The 17,687-nt window shown below is 37.5% G+C and overlaps 2 protein-coding genes across 6 annotated transcripts in view; one reads left to right on the top strand and one right to left on the bottom strand.

The window, feature by feature from the left end:
* The window catches only part of ripor3 (RIPOR family member 3), a 56,171-nt gene extending 52,206 nt beyond the window's left edge, over nt 1–3,965 (bottom strand). Inside the window, exon 1 of the mRNA XM_073870476.1 lies at nt 3,944–3,965. The gene's annotated coding sequence lies outside the window, so the exon portion shown is untranslated. The remainder of the gene's footprint in view (nt 1–3,943) is intronic.
* Nucleotides 3,966–12,040: 8,075 nt separating this feature from the next.
* Nucleotides 12,041–17,687, top strand: part of chd6 (chromodomain helicase DNA binding protein 6) — a 64,517-nt gene continuing 58,870 nt past the window's right edge. The window contains exons 1-3 of one of the 5 annotated variants that reach the window (XM_073870472.1): nt 12,041–12,619; nt 13,769–13,876; nt 14,414–14,465. In XM_073870472.1, coding sequence (XP_073726573.1) covers nt 13,845–13,876; nt 14,414–14,465 — 84 coding nt within the window. In that variant the 5' untranslated portion in view covers nt 12,041–12,619; nt 13,769–13,844. Of the gene's footprint in view, nt 12,620–12,682; nt 12,917–13,768; nt 13,877–14,413; nt 14,466–17,687 lie in introns of those variants that run through there. The other 4 variants (XM_073870474.1, XM_073870471.1, XM_073870475.1 and 1 more) reach the window with 4 other exon arrangements.

Genomic DNA, 17,687 nt, shown 5'->3' with positions numbered 1-17,687 from the left:
CATCCATTCAATCTATCAATCCATCCATCATCTATCAAATATATCTATCCATCCATCCATTCAATCTAGCTATCCATCCATTCAATCTATCCATCCATCCATCCATTCAATCTATCTATCCATCCATCCATTCAATCTGTTCATCCATCCATATATCCATTCATCCATCCATCCATCAAATCTTTCTGTCTATCCATCCATTAAATCTTTCTATCCATCCATCATCAAATCTATCCATTCATCCATCAAATCTATGTATCTGTCCATCTATCCAACCATCTACCCATCCATCAAATCTATCCATTCATCCATCCAAATCTATCTATCCATCAATCCATCATCCATCAAATATATCTATCCATCCATCAAATCTAACCATACATCTATCATTCATCCATCCATCAAATGTATCTATCTATCAATCCAACCATTCAATCTGTTCATCCATCCATCTATCCATTCATCCATCCATCAAATGTATCTATCTATCAATCCATCCATTCAATCTGTTCATCCATCCATCTATCCATTCATCCATCCATCAAATCTATCTATCAATCCATCCATTTATCCATTCATCCATCCATCAAATCTATCTATCAATCCATCCATCATCTATCAAATCTATCTATCCATCCATCCATTTAATCTATCTATCCATCCATTCAATCAATCTATCTATCCATCCATCATTTCAATCTGTTCATCCATCCATGTATCCATTCATCCATCCATCAAATCTTTCTATCTATCTATCTATCTATCCATCCATCCATCCATCCATCCATCCATCCATTTATCAAATCTATCTATCTATCCATTCATACATCTATCAAATCTATGTATCTATCCATCCATCCATCTATCCAACCATCCATCAAATCTATCTATCCATCCATCAATCCATCAAATCTATCCATCCATCAAATCTATCTATCCATCAATCCATCCATCATCTTTCAAATCTATCTATCCATCCATCCATCCATCCATCCATCCATCCATTCTATCTATCCATCCATCTATTCAATCTGTCCATCCATCTATACATTCATCCATCCATCAAATCTTTCTATCTATTTATCCATCCATCCATCTATCCATTCATCCATCCATCAAATCTATGCCTCCATCCATTCATTCATCTATCCATCCATTCATCAAATCCATTCATCAATAAATCTATCTATCCATTATTCAAATCTATCTGTCTGTCCATCCATCCATCCATCTATCCATCCATCAAATCTATTTATCCAAATCTATCTATGCATCCATTCATCAAATCTATCCATCCATCAAATCAATCCATCCATCCATCTGTATTGTAAAAATATATCTCCTATATTTCTTTACTATGTTCCAAATAATGCATAGAACCTTTAAAGAAGTGTTTATCTCTCCTCTACAGCAGCTTTGAGCTAAATCTTAGTTTGACCTCATTGACAGTCCATACAATTAATAGCCGATCGTTCTTGTGTATGAAACCACTTGGCCGGTGTGTTTTTACAAAGTGGTGCTTTCCGGCCTGGCTTCAGTCCACGTGGGTCCACCTCACTTTAAGCTCTCAGACCAGAGCGATTTTACTTCTGGCTGTATGTTTGATGTGCAAATCCCTCTTTTCTTCTACTCTTCCTGCACGTCTCTCTTTTGTTTTTCTTGTATAAACGAATAAGGCGTTAAAGGAATGGAGTGAAAAAAGGTGAGTTCATCGAGGATGAGAGCATATTGGATATGAGGGAATCTCAGCGGGGTTTACCACCACTAAAAGTCAATGACTGGATGTTATACAAACACACTTCTCACATTCTCCAGCACACATACATAGGTTAGCATGCATCTGCACGGCATTCATACAGACGCCACACCTTTTTAAAGGGTGCTCACATTCTTCTCATAACTGTATAAACATATAGAAATTGTGTTATATATCCGATTAAAGATAAACCATATAAAACCGGCTAACCCCTCTGCTGAACTCCTGTGTCTATACCAACACAATTTCATGGCAATATGAGTTTATCATGTGGTTAATTTACGTAAATTTGTACAATCTCATTCATACATTATAGTACTAGCTATCTGTGAAGTTGGGGTTAGGGGTGAGGTTTCTTTTTGTTTTGTTTCTGTTAGCTTTTTTTGGGTAATCGTATGTCAAAAAAGCTGGTAATGGGGCGGTACCCTTTCAAAAGATATACCTATTTGCACCTGAAGAGTTCATAGCGGTACATATTGGTACCAAAGAATGCATATTAGTACCTTAAAGGTACATATTGGTATACATATATGTACCTCAATGAAAATATTGGGACCTTTTTAAAGAGTACCGCCCCAATGACAGCTTGTGACCTATATTTGTCCATATTTCTGACAGTGTACAATTCACTTCATACGAAAATAGTTATGTTTCACTGTGAAATCAGGTTGTCCATATACACGCACTATACATACATCTGTGTGATGGTAAAGCCCACCTAGCCTAAACAAAAGATTTTCATTGAATGAAAACCCTAAAATGTGGTCTTTATCCCATCCATATACAGTATGCATAAAGCTAATGTATGACTGGAATATAGCACAAACTTTATATAGACTAATTTTATGTTAATTGATTATTTTTGCAGAGCTTAACCGCCATGGAAAGAGACTGAAAATTCTGCAAAATATATAGATTTGAAATTAGTAAATGAAAAAATTGTTGGGGGGTAAACTGTGTGGTTGCTGAAGGATCAATATGTACTGGTGATCCTGTGATAAAGTGTGCAGACAGATGTCTTGTGTTTTTATGCTTTGGCATGTGATATCTGAAGCAGACCACCAGCCCACTGCATGTGTGTAGATAGTGTGAGACGCACACAGACATGAGCTCATACATACATATGGTCGTACGTAAACAGGACAAAAGAGTTGTGTTCGGTAATTAAATGAGAGTATTTGTATACTTTCAGTTTCCTGAATAGAAAGGCAGTACGTTTACAAAGGCATTTTATGAATTAGAGCGTTTATGTCGATGGTTTAAATTCGATTAGGAGGGTGTGTTTTATTCTCAGGGACAATAAAACACTCGACATGAACACCCACTGCATGTGTGTAGATAGTGTGAGACGCACACAGACATGAGCTCATACATACATATGGTCGTACGTAAACAGGACAAAAGAGTTGTGTTCGGTAATTAAATGAGAGTATTTGTATACTTTCAGTTTCCTGAATAGAAAGGCAGTACGTTTACAAAGGCATTTTATGAATTAGAGCGTTTATGTCGATGGTTTAAATTCGATTAGGAGGGTGTGTTTTATTCTCAGGGACAATAAAACACTCGACATGAACACTGCTTGGAAAAGCCCCACCAACTCAAACAGATGTTTAAGAATCACTCTATGAGTCTCAAGGAATTTGTTTCAAATTCTTCCAGACATCACATACAGATTGCAGCAAATTTGATTCTCAGGAGGAGACAGAAATGAATCGCTGATCTACAGATCCAAATCAAGTGTGCTGCCTACATAGATGGCTTTGAAGGCATCGTAGATTCTACACTTTCAAAAAAAGACATTACTTAGGCTGTTCTTTTTAAAAAGTACACTAAAGTATTCCTTGTAGAAAAGGCAATCCCAGAATGCAATGTATGCTGGGCTCAATGAGAAAGAAGAATAAAGATCTAGACAAATCTATTTATAAAAAGTTATAAATAGTCCTGTGGGCGAAATGCCTTGTTGATGCTAGAGGTCAGAGGAGAATGAGCCGACTGATTCAAGCTGATAGAAGAGAAACTTTGACTGAAATAACCACTCATTACAACCGAGGTATGCAGCAAAGCACTTGTGAAGCCACAACACGCACAGCCTTGAGGCGGATGGGCTACAACAGCAGAAGACCCCACCAGGTACCACTAATTTCCACTACAAATAGGAAAAAGAGGCTACAATTTGCACAAGCTCACCAAAATTGGACAGTTGAAGACTGGAAAAATGTTGCCTGGTCTGATGAGTCTCGATTTCTGTTGAGACATTCAGATGGTAGAGTCAGAATTTGCCGTAAACGGAATGAGAACATGAATCCATCATGACTTGTTACCACTGTGCAGGCTGGTGGTGGTGGTGTTATGGTGTGGGGGATGTTATCTTGGCACACTTTAGGCCCCTTAGTACCAATTGGGCATCATTTAAATGCCACAGCCTACCTGAGCATTGTTTCTGACCATGTCCATCCCTTTATGACCACCATGTACCCATCCTCTACTTTCAGCAGGATAATGCACCATGTCACAAAGCTTGAATCATTTCAAATTAGTTTCTTGAACATGACGATGAGTTCACTGTACTAAAATGGCCCCCACAGTCACCAGATCTCGACCCAATAGAGCATCTTTGGGATGTGGTGGAATGGGAGCTTCGTGCCCTGGATGTGCATCCCACAAATCTCCATCAACTGCAAGATGCTATCCTATCAATTTGGACCAACATTTCTAAAGAATGCTTTCAGCACCTTGTTGAATCAATGCCACATAGAATTTAGGCAGTTCTGAAGGCGAAAGGGGGTCAAACATCGTATTAGTATGGGGATGCTAATAATCCTTTAGGTGAATGTATAGGTCCTACACTCTAAAAAAACAAACGGTGCTATATAGAACCAAAACTGTTGATTTGAATCGTAACCATAGAAGAACCGTTTTTAGTGCCATATAGCACCGGTGAAGCACCTGTGTGGAGCCATATAGGGGCCATATAGAGCCACTATAGCACCACATTTGGTTCTACGTGGCACTATGTGGTTCTGCACAGGTGCTTCACCGGTGCTGTATGGCGCTGGGAGCGGTTCTTCTATGATTGCGAGCAAGGAACCACTTTTGGTGCTATATGGCACCGTTTGTTTTTAGAGTGTATGTATACAGGCTGCTTTTTTTTAAAAAAGAGTATTTTTTACACACCAGGGATAAATTAAGTCATCAGAGGCCGGGAAATAAGGACCAGAGGGGGGATAATCCCCCCAGCAAATTGCCTCCTATATGTATACAGTATATGGTACTTTAGTAGCTACTTTAGTATTATTTATCTTAAAGTTACAGTACATCCCCCATTTACTGTAAAGCTTGATCACAGATCATTACTTTGAACTAAACTGCATAGCTTTAATCCATAAGATGTCTCTGGGATAACTTAACATATTGCTTTTTATTTTCGAACCATTACAAACTTGCCCATGTTTACTTTACATCCCTGTTCTCAGCAGGTAACACAACCAAAGTCACTAAACGTTTCAAATCTTTGATAGGTTTCCTAATATAACATGACAATCCTTTAACATTTTAATAACGTCTTGTTTCTTTTAACATCCTCCCATGAGAGAGCCGTGTTCAAAATCTAGATTCCTATAAAGGGTGTTTCTGTAAATGCATATATAGAAATAAACCAATGAAGAGCAAGATACGAGAGAGAGGAGCGATCGAGGGAGATGGGGAGAATTGGGATTGCTTGATTCATAATCCCATGGTTTTGGGTCTGTCTTGTGTAACATGGAATTAAGTATCAGATTCCCAAAGAGGGAATGCTGGGAAATTTAGTGTGGATCCTTACGTTGAACTCACTGTCTTTGAGGGCAGTGAAACCTGTTTGAGGTTTTTTCTACAACCACTGGTTTGCATTAGCGCATGACAAAGAATTCCTTAAACATCATTTGTCATCACGCAGTGGATAGTGCTCTTATATTGCATGATGACGATTATTACAGAAAACAATGTTGACTTCTTACTCAGTTTGTGAAAACAAATGGAAAATGTGTTTACAGTATCGGCCTCACAATGGAAGCACAGACATGTGTGTTACTGTAAACACAATTTTTGTTTGTTTTTACGAATGGGCGGAAGAGTCCAAATTATTTTTGCAATATGCAACAGACTCATATTTCCTAAACTAATTCAAGACATTTATTTTATATTTATTCGTATTAGATCTACACTGAAATGTGTAAGACAATAAAAATACCCAGAAGATTTATGTGTGCACCCATGCATGCATTCAATACAGCTGTACTTGTGTAGTCACCTGAATAAATCCCATTCTCTCATTAGCTCAGAGATACAGTATATTATTGCGATTTTTCCAACAATGCGTGCCAGCAGCCGAAAAAAATAAACATTAACCTTAGACTAAGAAAGGAGTATCCAACTTTTGGTTAGAAGTGTTTTCTTTTAGCCAAAGCCTGAACGGAGCAGATGGGTGCGATTTGATCCAACAAAGACAAACAAGTGAAAACTCAGCTGTCATCAACTACATTGACATGCACATGCTCACAAAACAAACACAACACCGCTTCATTGTACATGTTAAACATTCAACAGACTTTAAAGCAAAACTAGATTTTTTTATAAACTTCGTCTTCCATTGGTTTGACAAACAGATAGTCCTGCCCACAAACTCATTCCATTGGCCGGGCCATTGTTGCTGTTGTAAATGGGTTTAAGATGCTCAAATAAACAGTGTAATGGCAGTGAGGCACAATGTTTACACTTTTTGGATCTTCAACCTTCAATGCCTCACTTATAATTTAGGCATTAGTTTAGCATTGGACATATTTTAACATCTAAGAGATCAGATTATAGCCCTAAACTCTTTCAGTTTCTTTCCTAAAAAAAGAAAGAAAACAAAAGCAGACTCGCTGTACATGCAACACATGCAAGAACATCATTTTTTTGGTCTGTAGTTTTAAAACAAAGTAAAACAGCATGACTTTCTCTTACCGTACACAAAGCTCTTCTATTCCAGAGCGGCTTTATGTCTGACAGCTGAGAGAGGAATCATTAAAGCTCATCTCTGAGGCGTTGTGCATGTGCACGCGTGTGGCAACAGATGTCTGTTCTCTCCAGATAGCGTATGTTTCTCACTATGAGGCTCCAGGGCGCAGAAATGACACCTGATTCTGAGAAACAGCTTTTAGGAGGCAAAATGAAACGCGTCTGAAGGCATTAAGTGTGGCCACTGCTTCATTTCTCATGCATTACTTTAGCCGGTCTCACAATGATCTCTCCTTTGCTTTGGCTTTAACAGACTCGCTCTCTTTTTCCCCTCCCATTTTTTTCCTTTCAGTTTTCCCACAATCCCTTGTCATTTCTCTGCTTTGTCATACCAGGGAAGAAACAGTAAATTCAAACATTTTTCCATTCTTTCTTGGCTGGTCTTGCACATTTGGCATCGTGACTGAACAGAGAAACTTGGAATGGTTTCCATGAAGTGTACAAGTGCATTAAATATCCAGTGAATACTCACTTGGACAAACCCCCCAATAGCCTGGGGTTAAATGAAACTATAGGACTTTCCACATATTTTCAGTGCTGTAAAGGGGATATTTTGATGAGGTTGGATGTAGTCTGTGTACTAGATTCTTAAGGATAACAGACAAACAAACATTTGTGTTGAAACTACAATCTTTAAAATGCAATATTGTAATAAGTATGCATTGTGTGTAACATAAAACTTTGTTTTATTTTCAGTCATTTTATAAATTTGGCAGAGGGTTTTATCAAAACAACTTTCAGTACATTCAAGCTATGCATTTTCAGTATCTGTAATTTCTATGATTTAACCCATGACCTTTGCATTGCTAATGCAATGCCCTACCAATTGAGCCACAATAATATATCAATTTAAACATTTTAAATGTCTTATAGCTTTCTGTATTTAGCTAATGTAGGTACTGTGTCTGTATCTTCCCTGAGAGGTTAGGGGTTTGTAAACAAACCTCAGTCTCCTCTATTTATAATAATGTCACTTCTGCCCTCTGCTGGTTTTGCATACACAAACCTGTGATATCATCAATACTGCACTCATACCTTGAATAGTAATAATATTTTTGATAATGATCAGGTTCTCTTTTCAAAGGGTAAAATTGAATGTGTTAAAGTTTTAAAGGTATTGCGGAGGATTTTCTATTTCCGGGTGGATCATCAAGACTATTGGTCCTCCTATATGCCAATCAAGAGTGTTGCGCAAATTCGAGAAAATCCTCCGCTATACCTTAAAAATAGTATTTATGGTTTGAATGTTATTGAATAAATTAACCTCATAAACTGAAGCCAAAGGCACTGGGCTTACGGCCAATAGATGGGGATGAGACATGGAGACACAGAAGGAGAGAGAGTAGGAGATGAGAGGGCGCTTGTTAGGGTTGTTAGTTGCTTCTAAACATATGTGCAAATCATTTCAAGTCCAACGCAATGTATAAGTTTATGATTTGCACATAGTTCCTAAAGGATTATTAGGAACACCATACTAATACTGTGTTTGACCCCCTTTCGCCTTAATTCTATGTGGCATTGATTCAACAAGGTGCTGAAAGCATTCTTTAGAAATGTTGGCCCATATTGATAGGATAGCAACTTGCAGTTGATGGAGATTTGTGGGATGCACATCCAGGGCACGAAGCTCTCGTTCCACCACATCCCAAAGATGCTCTTTTGGGTTGAGATCTGGTGACTGCGGGGGCCATTTTAGTACAGTGAACTCATTGTCATGTTCAAGAAACCAATTTGAAATGATTCAAGCTTTGTGACATGGTATCCTGCTGGTAGTAGCCATCAGAGGATGGGCACATGGTGGTCATAAAGGGATGGACATGGTCAGAAACAATGCTCAGGTAGGCCGTGGCATTTAAACAATGCCCAATTGGCACTAAGGAGCCTAAAATGTGCCAGGAAAACACCTTTCACATCATTACACCACCACCACCAGCCTGCATAGTGGTAACAAGGCATGATGAATCCATGTTTTCATTCTGTTTACGCCAAAGTCTGACTGTACCATCTGAATGTCTCAACAGAAATCGAGACTCATCAGACCAGGCAACATTTTTCCAGTCTTCAACTGTCCAATTTTGGTGAGCTCGAGCAAATTGTAGCCTTTTTTCCTATTTGTATTGGAGATAAGTGGTACCCGGTGGGGTCTTCTGCTGTTGTAGCCCATCCGCCTCAAGGTTGTGCGTGTTGTGGCTTCACAAATGCTTTGCTGCATACCTCGGTTGTAACGAGTGGTTATTTCAGTCAAAGTTGCTCTTCTATCAGCTTGAATCAGTCGGCTCATTCTCCTCTGACCTCTAGCATCAACAAGGCATTTTCGCCCACAAGACTGCCGCATACTGATGTTTTACCCTTTTCACACCATTCTTTGTAAACCCTAGAAATGGTTGTGCGTGAAAATCCCAGTAACTAAGAAATTGAACAGGTGTTCGTCATAGTCCTTTAGGTGAGTGTATATACCTTAGGTTCGGACAAGCTAAATTGTAAAAACAATTAAACATTTAAAAAACTGTATGTATTAACTTGCTCTAACCTGACATAAATAATGAATTAACAGCAGTTTTCAAGCCATGTAAATGACATTTACAGGATAAACAGGATTATAGAAAGTAATTTCTTTATTAATTTACATTTACATCCTCATTTGTTTTGCATCGCTCTTTCTTAATCTTTTTCAGGTGTTTACCATATGTTGGTACTGAACAGGTGCCTTAGAAACCTTCATCATCATGGATGTAAGATGTATGCAGGTAAGCGCACACAAGGGGAACATCTTTCATCAGCAGCACTGAATAAAAGCAACCCTTTCAGCATTATTCTTTGAATACCCTTTGGCCCTCAACCACCTCTGATTATTTTTACTTTCCTCATATTACTGTACAAATGGCACTCCGATTGTATATTAGTATCGTGTTTATAATTATAAGCACTTTGTATTATTATCTCTATAATTGTCAAAACATAATAAATAATTGCACTGCTTTAAGAATTTTCTGCAAAGCATAATAACCAATTGTAAATGTAAAATATGTTTTATAAATATTCCTTAATAAACAAATATATAGCAAAAAAGTGCATTACGTTTTTACAGTAGGTTTTAACTACATATTGGGAGCTACTGTATGTACAGTATTAATTTATTTATCTTTATTCATTTATTTATTTAGATTTGACCCAATGCTGGGTTGAAAATAGGGCTGCATATAAAATCAATAGCAACTAATAGTTTGCAGAATAAAAGTTTTTGTTTACATCATGTGTATTATATATATACTTATTAAAGGTGCAGTGTAGATTTTAGCGGTATCTCACTGTAAAAAATGCAGCATGAAGTTAAAACAGCTTGTTTTTGCAAGTCAATTCAACGTGCTATTTTACGATTTTACCTGTGATAAGTTGACATAACTTATAAAAACAAGTTGAAATTGTTTAACTTAATTTTTTAAGTTAAAATAACATAAAATATATGTTGATATATTTCACTTTTACAGTGTAGTGCTAAGGGTTGCAAATTGCACTCCTCCCTCTTCGAAGCACATAGAGAAACTACGGTAGCCATCACAGGACAAACATGTCATCGTCTGAGACAAACGTAATGACAAATGCGCTCTGTAGAGCCATTTAGGGCTACTGTAGAAACATGATGGTACAAAATTGGTGGCTTCCTTGTAACATAGTTATATTATATTGCATTGCTGTCAAAAGATCCTTTTAAAATGTTCACACTGCACTTTTAAGTATTTATATATAATATAAATTATATATAAAAATGTATATACACATGTAAATATTTCTAAGATATATGTGTATTTATACATAATTATTATACACAGCAAACACACACACACATATAATGTAAACAAAAACTTTTATTCTGTAAACGATTCGTTTAGAGTGCACCCTACATCATCTGTACTATGGTGCTATGATGATCATAATATTTTAACAGCGTGTTTAAAATTAAAACAGTGTTCTACAGTACCATGTCCAAAAACACATTAGCTGATTCCCATCTGTATTACAAGAATGTGGCAATTAAAATCGAATCATTTATTTACATTTATGCATTTGGCAGATGCACAATATGTTCTGCATAAGCTGAAAAATAATTAATTTGATTATTTTTAAAGTGATAATAAAGTGGTAAATGTTACTGTATCACAGTTTCTTCCTTTGGAAATTTTAGACGACTTGAGATGGAATTAATACTGTTTGTATCAAAAGTGATTTATCATGTATCACAGTTCAGCTACTAACAATGCTTTGGACATCAGACATTTTAATAAAATGTGCACATAAGTGAAAAGACTAAAAAGGTTATGAAAAGGCTTTGCATAAAAATATAACATGTTAAGACTCCTGGAAAATTAGATTCTAGTGAAAAAAGTAGACATTGGTGAGAGTTAAGAGATGTTAAAGGGATAGTTCACCCAAAAATGAAAATTCTGTCAGCGTTTACTCACTCTCATGTTGTTACAAACCTGAATAAATTTCTTTGTTCTGATCAACACAAAGGATAATATTTTGAGGAATGTTTGTAACTGTTCGTGAGCCCCATTCACTTCCATAGTATTATTTTATCCTACTATGGAAGTGAATGGGGCTCACAAATGGTTTGGTTGCAAACATTCCTCAAAATATCTTTCTTCGTGCGAGTGAGGAAATGATGACAAAATTTTCTTTTTTGGTGACTTTAAGAGTATACAGTAAACAAAAGTAACATTCACTGCTCATTTGTTTGCTATTGTGTGCAAATAAAATAATACATTTAAGTACAACCTACTGTAAGCGTGCAAATACAAATCTTAACCAATGTACATGATAACTATATGTACCGTAAATGATACTATCATGGTATTGCAATGGTAACCCAATGCACACTAATGGTAATATCATGGTGCATGTCTAATAAACATGGTATTACTATGGTATTAAAAGATTGCTGAACCACAGTATTTACATATCACCATACCAATGTAATTGAAAGAATACCATGGTAACACTATCTATATCATGGCTAGAGCAAAGCATCAAAATACTACCATAACATTCTGCACATGCATCAGAGCAATGCCAGTATTTTGGACACGTACTATCGTAGCACCATGGTATTTTGGGAAGTACCTTGGAGTACCACAAAATCCCACCATGGCATGACCTAACCCAGACTGTTTGATGCACAACCTGCATTTCTCTAGTCAAACACGCTTTTTAATATTCAAATGAGCTTCGGCAAAACCAGCACATCACAAGGACAGATGCAGCTTCACCCACGTGCTTTATTATAAGCCCTGTTATTCTCACATCCGGGATATGAAACATGAGCAAAGACGTGGAATGTTGCGTTTTTCTTCTCTCTTTTAGGCGTCGTAATGATGGAGCACAAAGCGTAACGATTGGTGGATGCAAGAAATATAAAACCCACAGCATAGCATTAGCACTCCGGACGCGACGCGCATGAATCCCTTCCGCGAGATCCTCAGACTCAAGCAAACGCGTGCCGCATACTTGTTTTCGATCATCCGCTAAGGATTCAATAGAAAAAGCTCCCGATATACACAAAAAGACACACATCCACACAAGGGGCTAAAAGTGCACAATGGTCGCTGGCGATACGTGTCTCTCAGGCAAGCTTAGCGCAGCGACATTTGATTGACAACCCGCCGACCAATAGGAACGTCCTGCGACCCAGCTGCGCTCGGAGGCGGCCAATGGCGAACGGCAGAATCCGGGCCTAACCGTCAGTTAGGCTGTCGCCGCGGACGGCCAGCGCTAAACTTCACCAAATAATAGCTGTTTGTATTTTGGCTGCCGCAGTAGCCATTTTAGGTAAGCACATCTTTAAACTTTTTGTTTTTAAGGGGTCGCGCGCAGAGCCCCGTGCAGTGTGTGGTGCACGGACGCTGCGAACTCTCGCATCCCCTCATGAATGAACCGCTCGCGCGCGTTAGGATTAAAGAAATCGCACACGAGTTTTTTCCTCCCTTCGCCGACTCCCACCCCCTCTAATTTTTTATGCATTTTTCTAAACTGTCATGGCGTTTAGTGTCCTTGGAAATAAACGAAGGGACGGGAACGGGTAGGCTTTCGTGCTAGCTGATGTCCAGAGCCGGTGTGTCCAGGTAGGTGAGGTCGCGTTTGACGGTCCCTCCGCGGAGTTTGTGCGGCTCTTCACGTGTGTAAACGCCTGAAATATAGCGCGCCGTTGCCGTGACATTACAGTTAGCTCACTGGCTAGCGCCCTACATAAGCTAATATATTTGGGATTCGATGTTGGGGTGTTTATAAGAGTGTTTTTGTCAGGGGTGAGGCAAGTTTGGCATCTGTTGAGGTATAAAGCATCCCATGACCGGCTTCAAGTACTGGGGTCAATGTAACTTCTCTTGTAACTCGTGTGGTTTACCTAAATTCCTGCTTTGTGGTGTTACCCCTTTGTGAATCATTTATAGGTGTGAATTTAGTATAGATTTGATAATAATGCAATTATATGACAACTTTTTCTTTTTAATGCAGTCACAATTGTTTCATAAGTATACTGACACCTGTCTCAACTCACAGAAGGGGTTAGTTGGTACCTTGAGGCCGACTGTGAGATATACTCCATATGTTTTGGATGAATTTAGTTAAACTAGTTAACAGATAAAAGGTAAATAAAATAGTCCGGCTAAAGTGATAAAAAAGTTTATGGATTATTATGAATTAACAAGCAGTTAAATAGACGGACACCTGCCTATACTTATAGAATGGGTTAGTTGATGCCTTGGGCTCTAGTTTGGGTTTAACTCTGTATGTTTCTGGTGATTTTAATGAAATATTTTAAGAGATCAGAGGTAAATAAAATAGGATGCATGATCAGAAAGTGATATTGACATGAATATAGACTGTTCTGTATGCAAGTCATTTATTGTTATGGATTAAGTATCTAATAATAATACTGTTTTCTGACAACTTTTTAATGCAGATACCATTGTTTCATAGGTAGATTGACATCTGTCTCAACCCACACAGAATGGGTTAGTTGGCATCTTGGGGCCCACTGTGAAATTAACTCAATATGTTTAATATGCAACAGAAAAAGAAGTTTAGGTGGGTATAGACTTATTTATGCAAATCATTTATTTGGGAACAAATAAACGCATATATATGAACTGGTCACTTGGTGGCTTCAGTTTAAATTATTACCAGTTTAAAATGACCTTGAGTTAATACTGCATATATAAGTTTTGATCCAGCATACTTTTATTTATATGTTTATTACTTATTGATTAGTGGGTCTCTGTAATTAAATATTAATAATTACACGTCTGCTGGATGCATGCTCACAATTTTCTTTGTGGTATGCACTTCCTCATAATAATTGGATATTTGCTTAACTTTCCCACAGTTTATCCCAATATCCCACTTCTATAATAGTAATCTGTGATTTGAAGGCTGTCATATAACTAAATGTCAAGTTACTTTGTGTTTTGCAATTCATATTCTGAATCCTATTATATGGCATGCATATCAAGCTTTATGGCTTGAAGACATATAGAAATCCCCTAACTTGTAAGTTATCTGTTTTAAGTTGTTCTTTGTTGTATTATTTTCTTTTTGCATGACACCCTTTTATCTCTGTTGCAGACGCAGACACACAGTTCAAGAAAAAATGAAAATACAAAAGAAAGACAAGCAGGTGAGTATATCACGTGTGCTTCTGTTTAGATGCTGTGTGTGAGATTCCCCATCTCTATATATTTGATGTCTCTATATATCACACCTCGGTATCTTCACACATTCATCTTTTTTGCAAAAATAGAGTAAGTCATTACACTATAGCTTTATTTTATAATTTGTAGTTAAGCTCACAATATGTGTTTGACACAAAACAAGTATGTTTAATGTTATTAGGTCTCAGTCACAAAGCACTAATTTGTAAGTAAAATGTGCGTATGGATGTTTTCACTAATAAATCACGATTCAACAAAAACTTTCTTCTAATTGTATGAAAAACGACTAAGCAATAATCTCGTACGTTATAGACGGTTTCAGCAGCACCAACATAAACAAACGGCTTTTGTGGATTAAACACAACTTTCGGTAGACTTCCACATAGAATCGATAACAACATTTTGCAGTAGTTTATTTCTGAAAACAAATGATGAAAAATTACCTTGGTTCATATATCATATCTAACGCGTATCAACTACTACACTGAGCTAATGTTACTGTGAAAAATTAATGTATACAATATTAGCTACAGGTCCTTAAATTATTGCCTGACTGCCAAACTTCTCAGCACAATTGTGATCTACATTTACTGTTATACATTTACTGTTATACATTATCTACATTTACTGTTATATACAATTCAATTTTTTTCAATTCAATTTTATTTATATAGCGCTTTGCACAATACTTAATTGAATCAGTAAAAGTTAATAGAAGCAGTAAAAGCACAGAAAAACGACAGATAGCACAACATAATAATAAATAGCATAAGCAGTCAAATTTGCTGCGGCTATGACTCGACATTATGAGCGAGCGTATTACTAATGTAACGTCTAGAAGAAGAAGCTAAGTTAAGCCCAAGCAGGCTACCTCCCCGGGTTAAAAAAAACAAAAACCCCGGGTTGTTTAGCCGAGAAAATAAAAAGTCCTAGGAGGGAAAAACCCTTTTATACAGTGTATTATACATTCTTATAAGGGTACAAATATAAAGAAGATGCACATAATTACAAATCTTCACGCATTGCTTCATCACTTTTTAAATCTCTATGAAAGCATCTGCTTGATGCCTAATGTAAATGTAATGGGAATTCCAAACGTAAATCACTGTATCCAGGCTTGCTATCTGTTTAATTTTAGATAAAGATGCGTGTCTCTGGTGAAGTTATATTAAAGGTCTTCGTTATCGCATCGCATATACTTATTTTTTTACCAATACCTGTTAGTCCGGTGGACACACATCACCTCTGGCTTTGTCCCCCACAGCAAGACCTCCCAAATCGAACATGCAAAGCAAAATTTGCCGTTAATAAATATGTGATGTGATCTGGGAAAACCCATCACATAGTGAAATTATAAAATTTTTAGATTTTGATACCATTTGTACAGTAAAATAAAATAAAAAGGAGTCAGGGATGTTTGGAGAAACAAAAAAAAATCCCACCACCTTAGTAATAAAAGTTGCCTTTCTCCTTTTTGCTTCTACACATTGGGCAACGAAGACGTCGTCTTGAGGGAAGCCACTCAAAAACAGAAAAACAAAACATGTGAAGCAACCTGCATGATCCTGTCAGATAACCTCAACATTTGCTGTTCACTCACAGCAGAAAGAGGCCTAATAGAGGAAGTCCAATGATTTTAGAGCAGACTAAAAGTCGATCGGCTTACTGTCGTCATTAACTTCGCGCCGCTAATTTCGCGCCGCTTACTTTGCGCCGCTTACTTTGCGCCGCTTACTTTGCGCCGCTTACTTTGTGCTGCTTACTTCGTGCTGCTTACTTAGCTCCGCCGCTTACTTCGTTCTGTCGTTAACTTTGTGTCAGTGCTAACTTTGCGTTGCCACTACCTTCGCGTCGACATTAACTTTGCGTCGACGTTAACTTTGCGTTGTCGTAAACTTTGCGTCGTCGTTAACTTTGCGTCGTCGTTAACTTTGCGTCGTGGTTAACTTTGCGTCGTGGTTAACTTTGCGTCGTGGTTAACTTTGCGTCGTGGTTAACTTTGCGTCGTGGTTAACTTTGCGTCGTGGTTAACTTTGCGTCGTGGTTAACTTTGCGTCGTGGTTAACTTTGGGTCGTGGTTAACTTTGCGTCGTGGTTAACTTTGCGTCGTGGTTAACTTTGCGTCGTGGTTAACTTTGCGTTGTGGTTAACTTTGCGTCGTGGTTAACTTTGCGTCGTGGTTAACTTTGCGTCGTGGTTAACTTTGCGTCGTGGTTAACTTTGCGTCATGGTTAACTTTGCGTCGTCGTTAACTTTGCGTCGTCGTTAACTAAGGGTCATTAACTTGACGTTGTTAATTTAGCGTCGTAAACTTAGCGTCACTCGACGTATGGCATTATTTTAATGTGTGACAGCGTTATGAAACCAGCGTTTAACATTAATATGGCAATTAAAAGCATGCAAATTCAGAACCTAATGGCTTTCGATACAAATGTGTGTGAAAATACGAAAACTTATGCAATTATTAGTGAATGAGATTCAATGTTTGCTTTTGAATTTGTAAGTTGGATACAAAAATACAGAGCAAAATTAAACTATTGACATTTGTCAATAGCATTGTTTTCATATTCATAAAAGTTTATTTATACCCATTTTGTCCATTTCCACATTCAGGTCAGAAAAAAATTGTCATAATGCCCTAATGTTCACCTATGTAGGTAATGGGATACAGGAGCACAGCGGGTCTAGACTTTTATAATATTAGAACAAGGGAAGTCACATTCTATTCCCAATTTTAAGGCTTATGAGTTGACTTAAAGCTATAAGCCATGATGGTTTGTGTTTTACAGTGATTTTACCATTGGTGGTTTTCTTCACCACTGGTGATAAGGCTAGTCCTTTTTCTAAAGGATAAGAAAGTGAAATGTTTAGTAGCTTTTTACAAACCACCAGACAGTGAGAAAGAAAGAATATTTTCAGTGAATGTGTTTTCAGTGTCTGTATGTGGACACGGAGCAAACTGCACACAACCTTTCTGATATGATGCTTGAGTCGGGTGCCCACTCTCTGGGCATCTCTAGGGGTAATCCTCTGTCTGCTGCAAGGTCTCCTGTCCTGTATTTAGGTTAAAGCAAACCTTTAAATGTATTATGTGTTGTCATGTGCACAATATTAACTTGGTGTAAGATGAAATTTAATTTGCAAACTAGTAGTCACATTAACATTTAGGCGTCATTACTGCTGCATGT

This window comes from Misgurnus anguillicaudatus, chromosome 8, assembly GCF_027580225.2.
Source record: "Misgurnus anguillicaudatus chromosome 8, ASM2758022v2, whole genome shotgun sequence".
Taxonomy (NCBI): domain Eukaryota; kingdom Metazoa; phylum Chordata; class Actinopteri; order Cypriniformes; family Cobitidae; genus Misgurnus; species Misgurnus anguillicaudatus.
The sequence above is the reverse complement of the archived record's forward strand: the minus strand, read 5'-3'. Positions and strand labels throughout refer to the sequence as shown.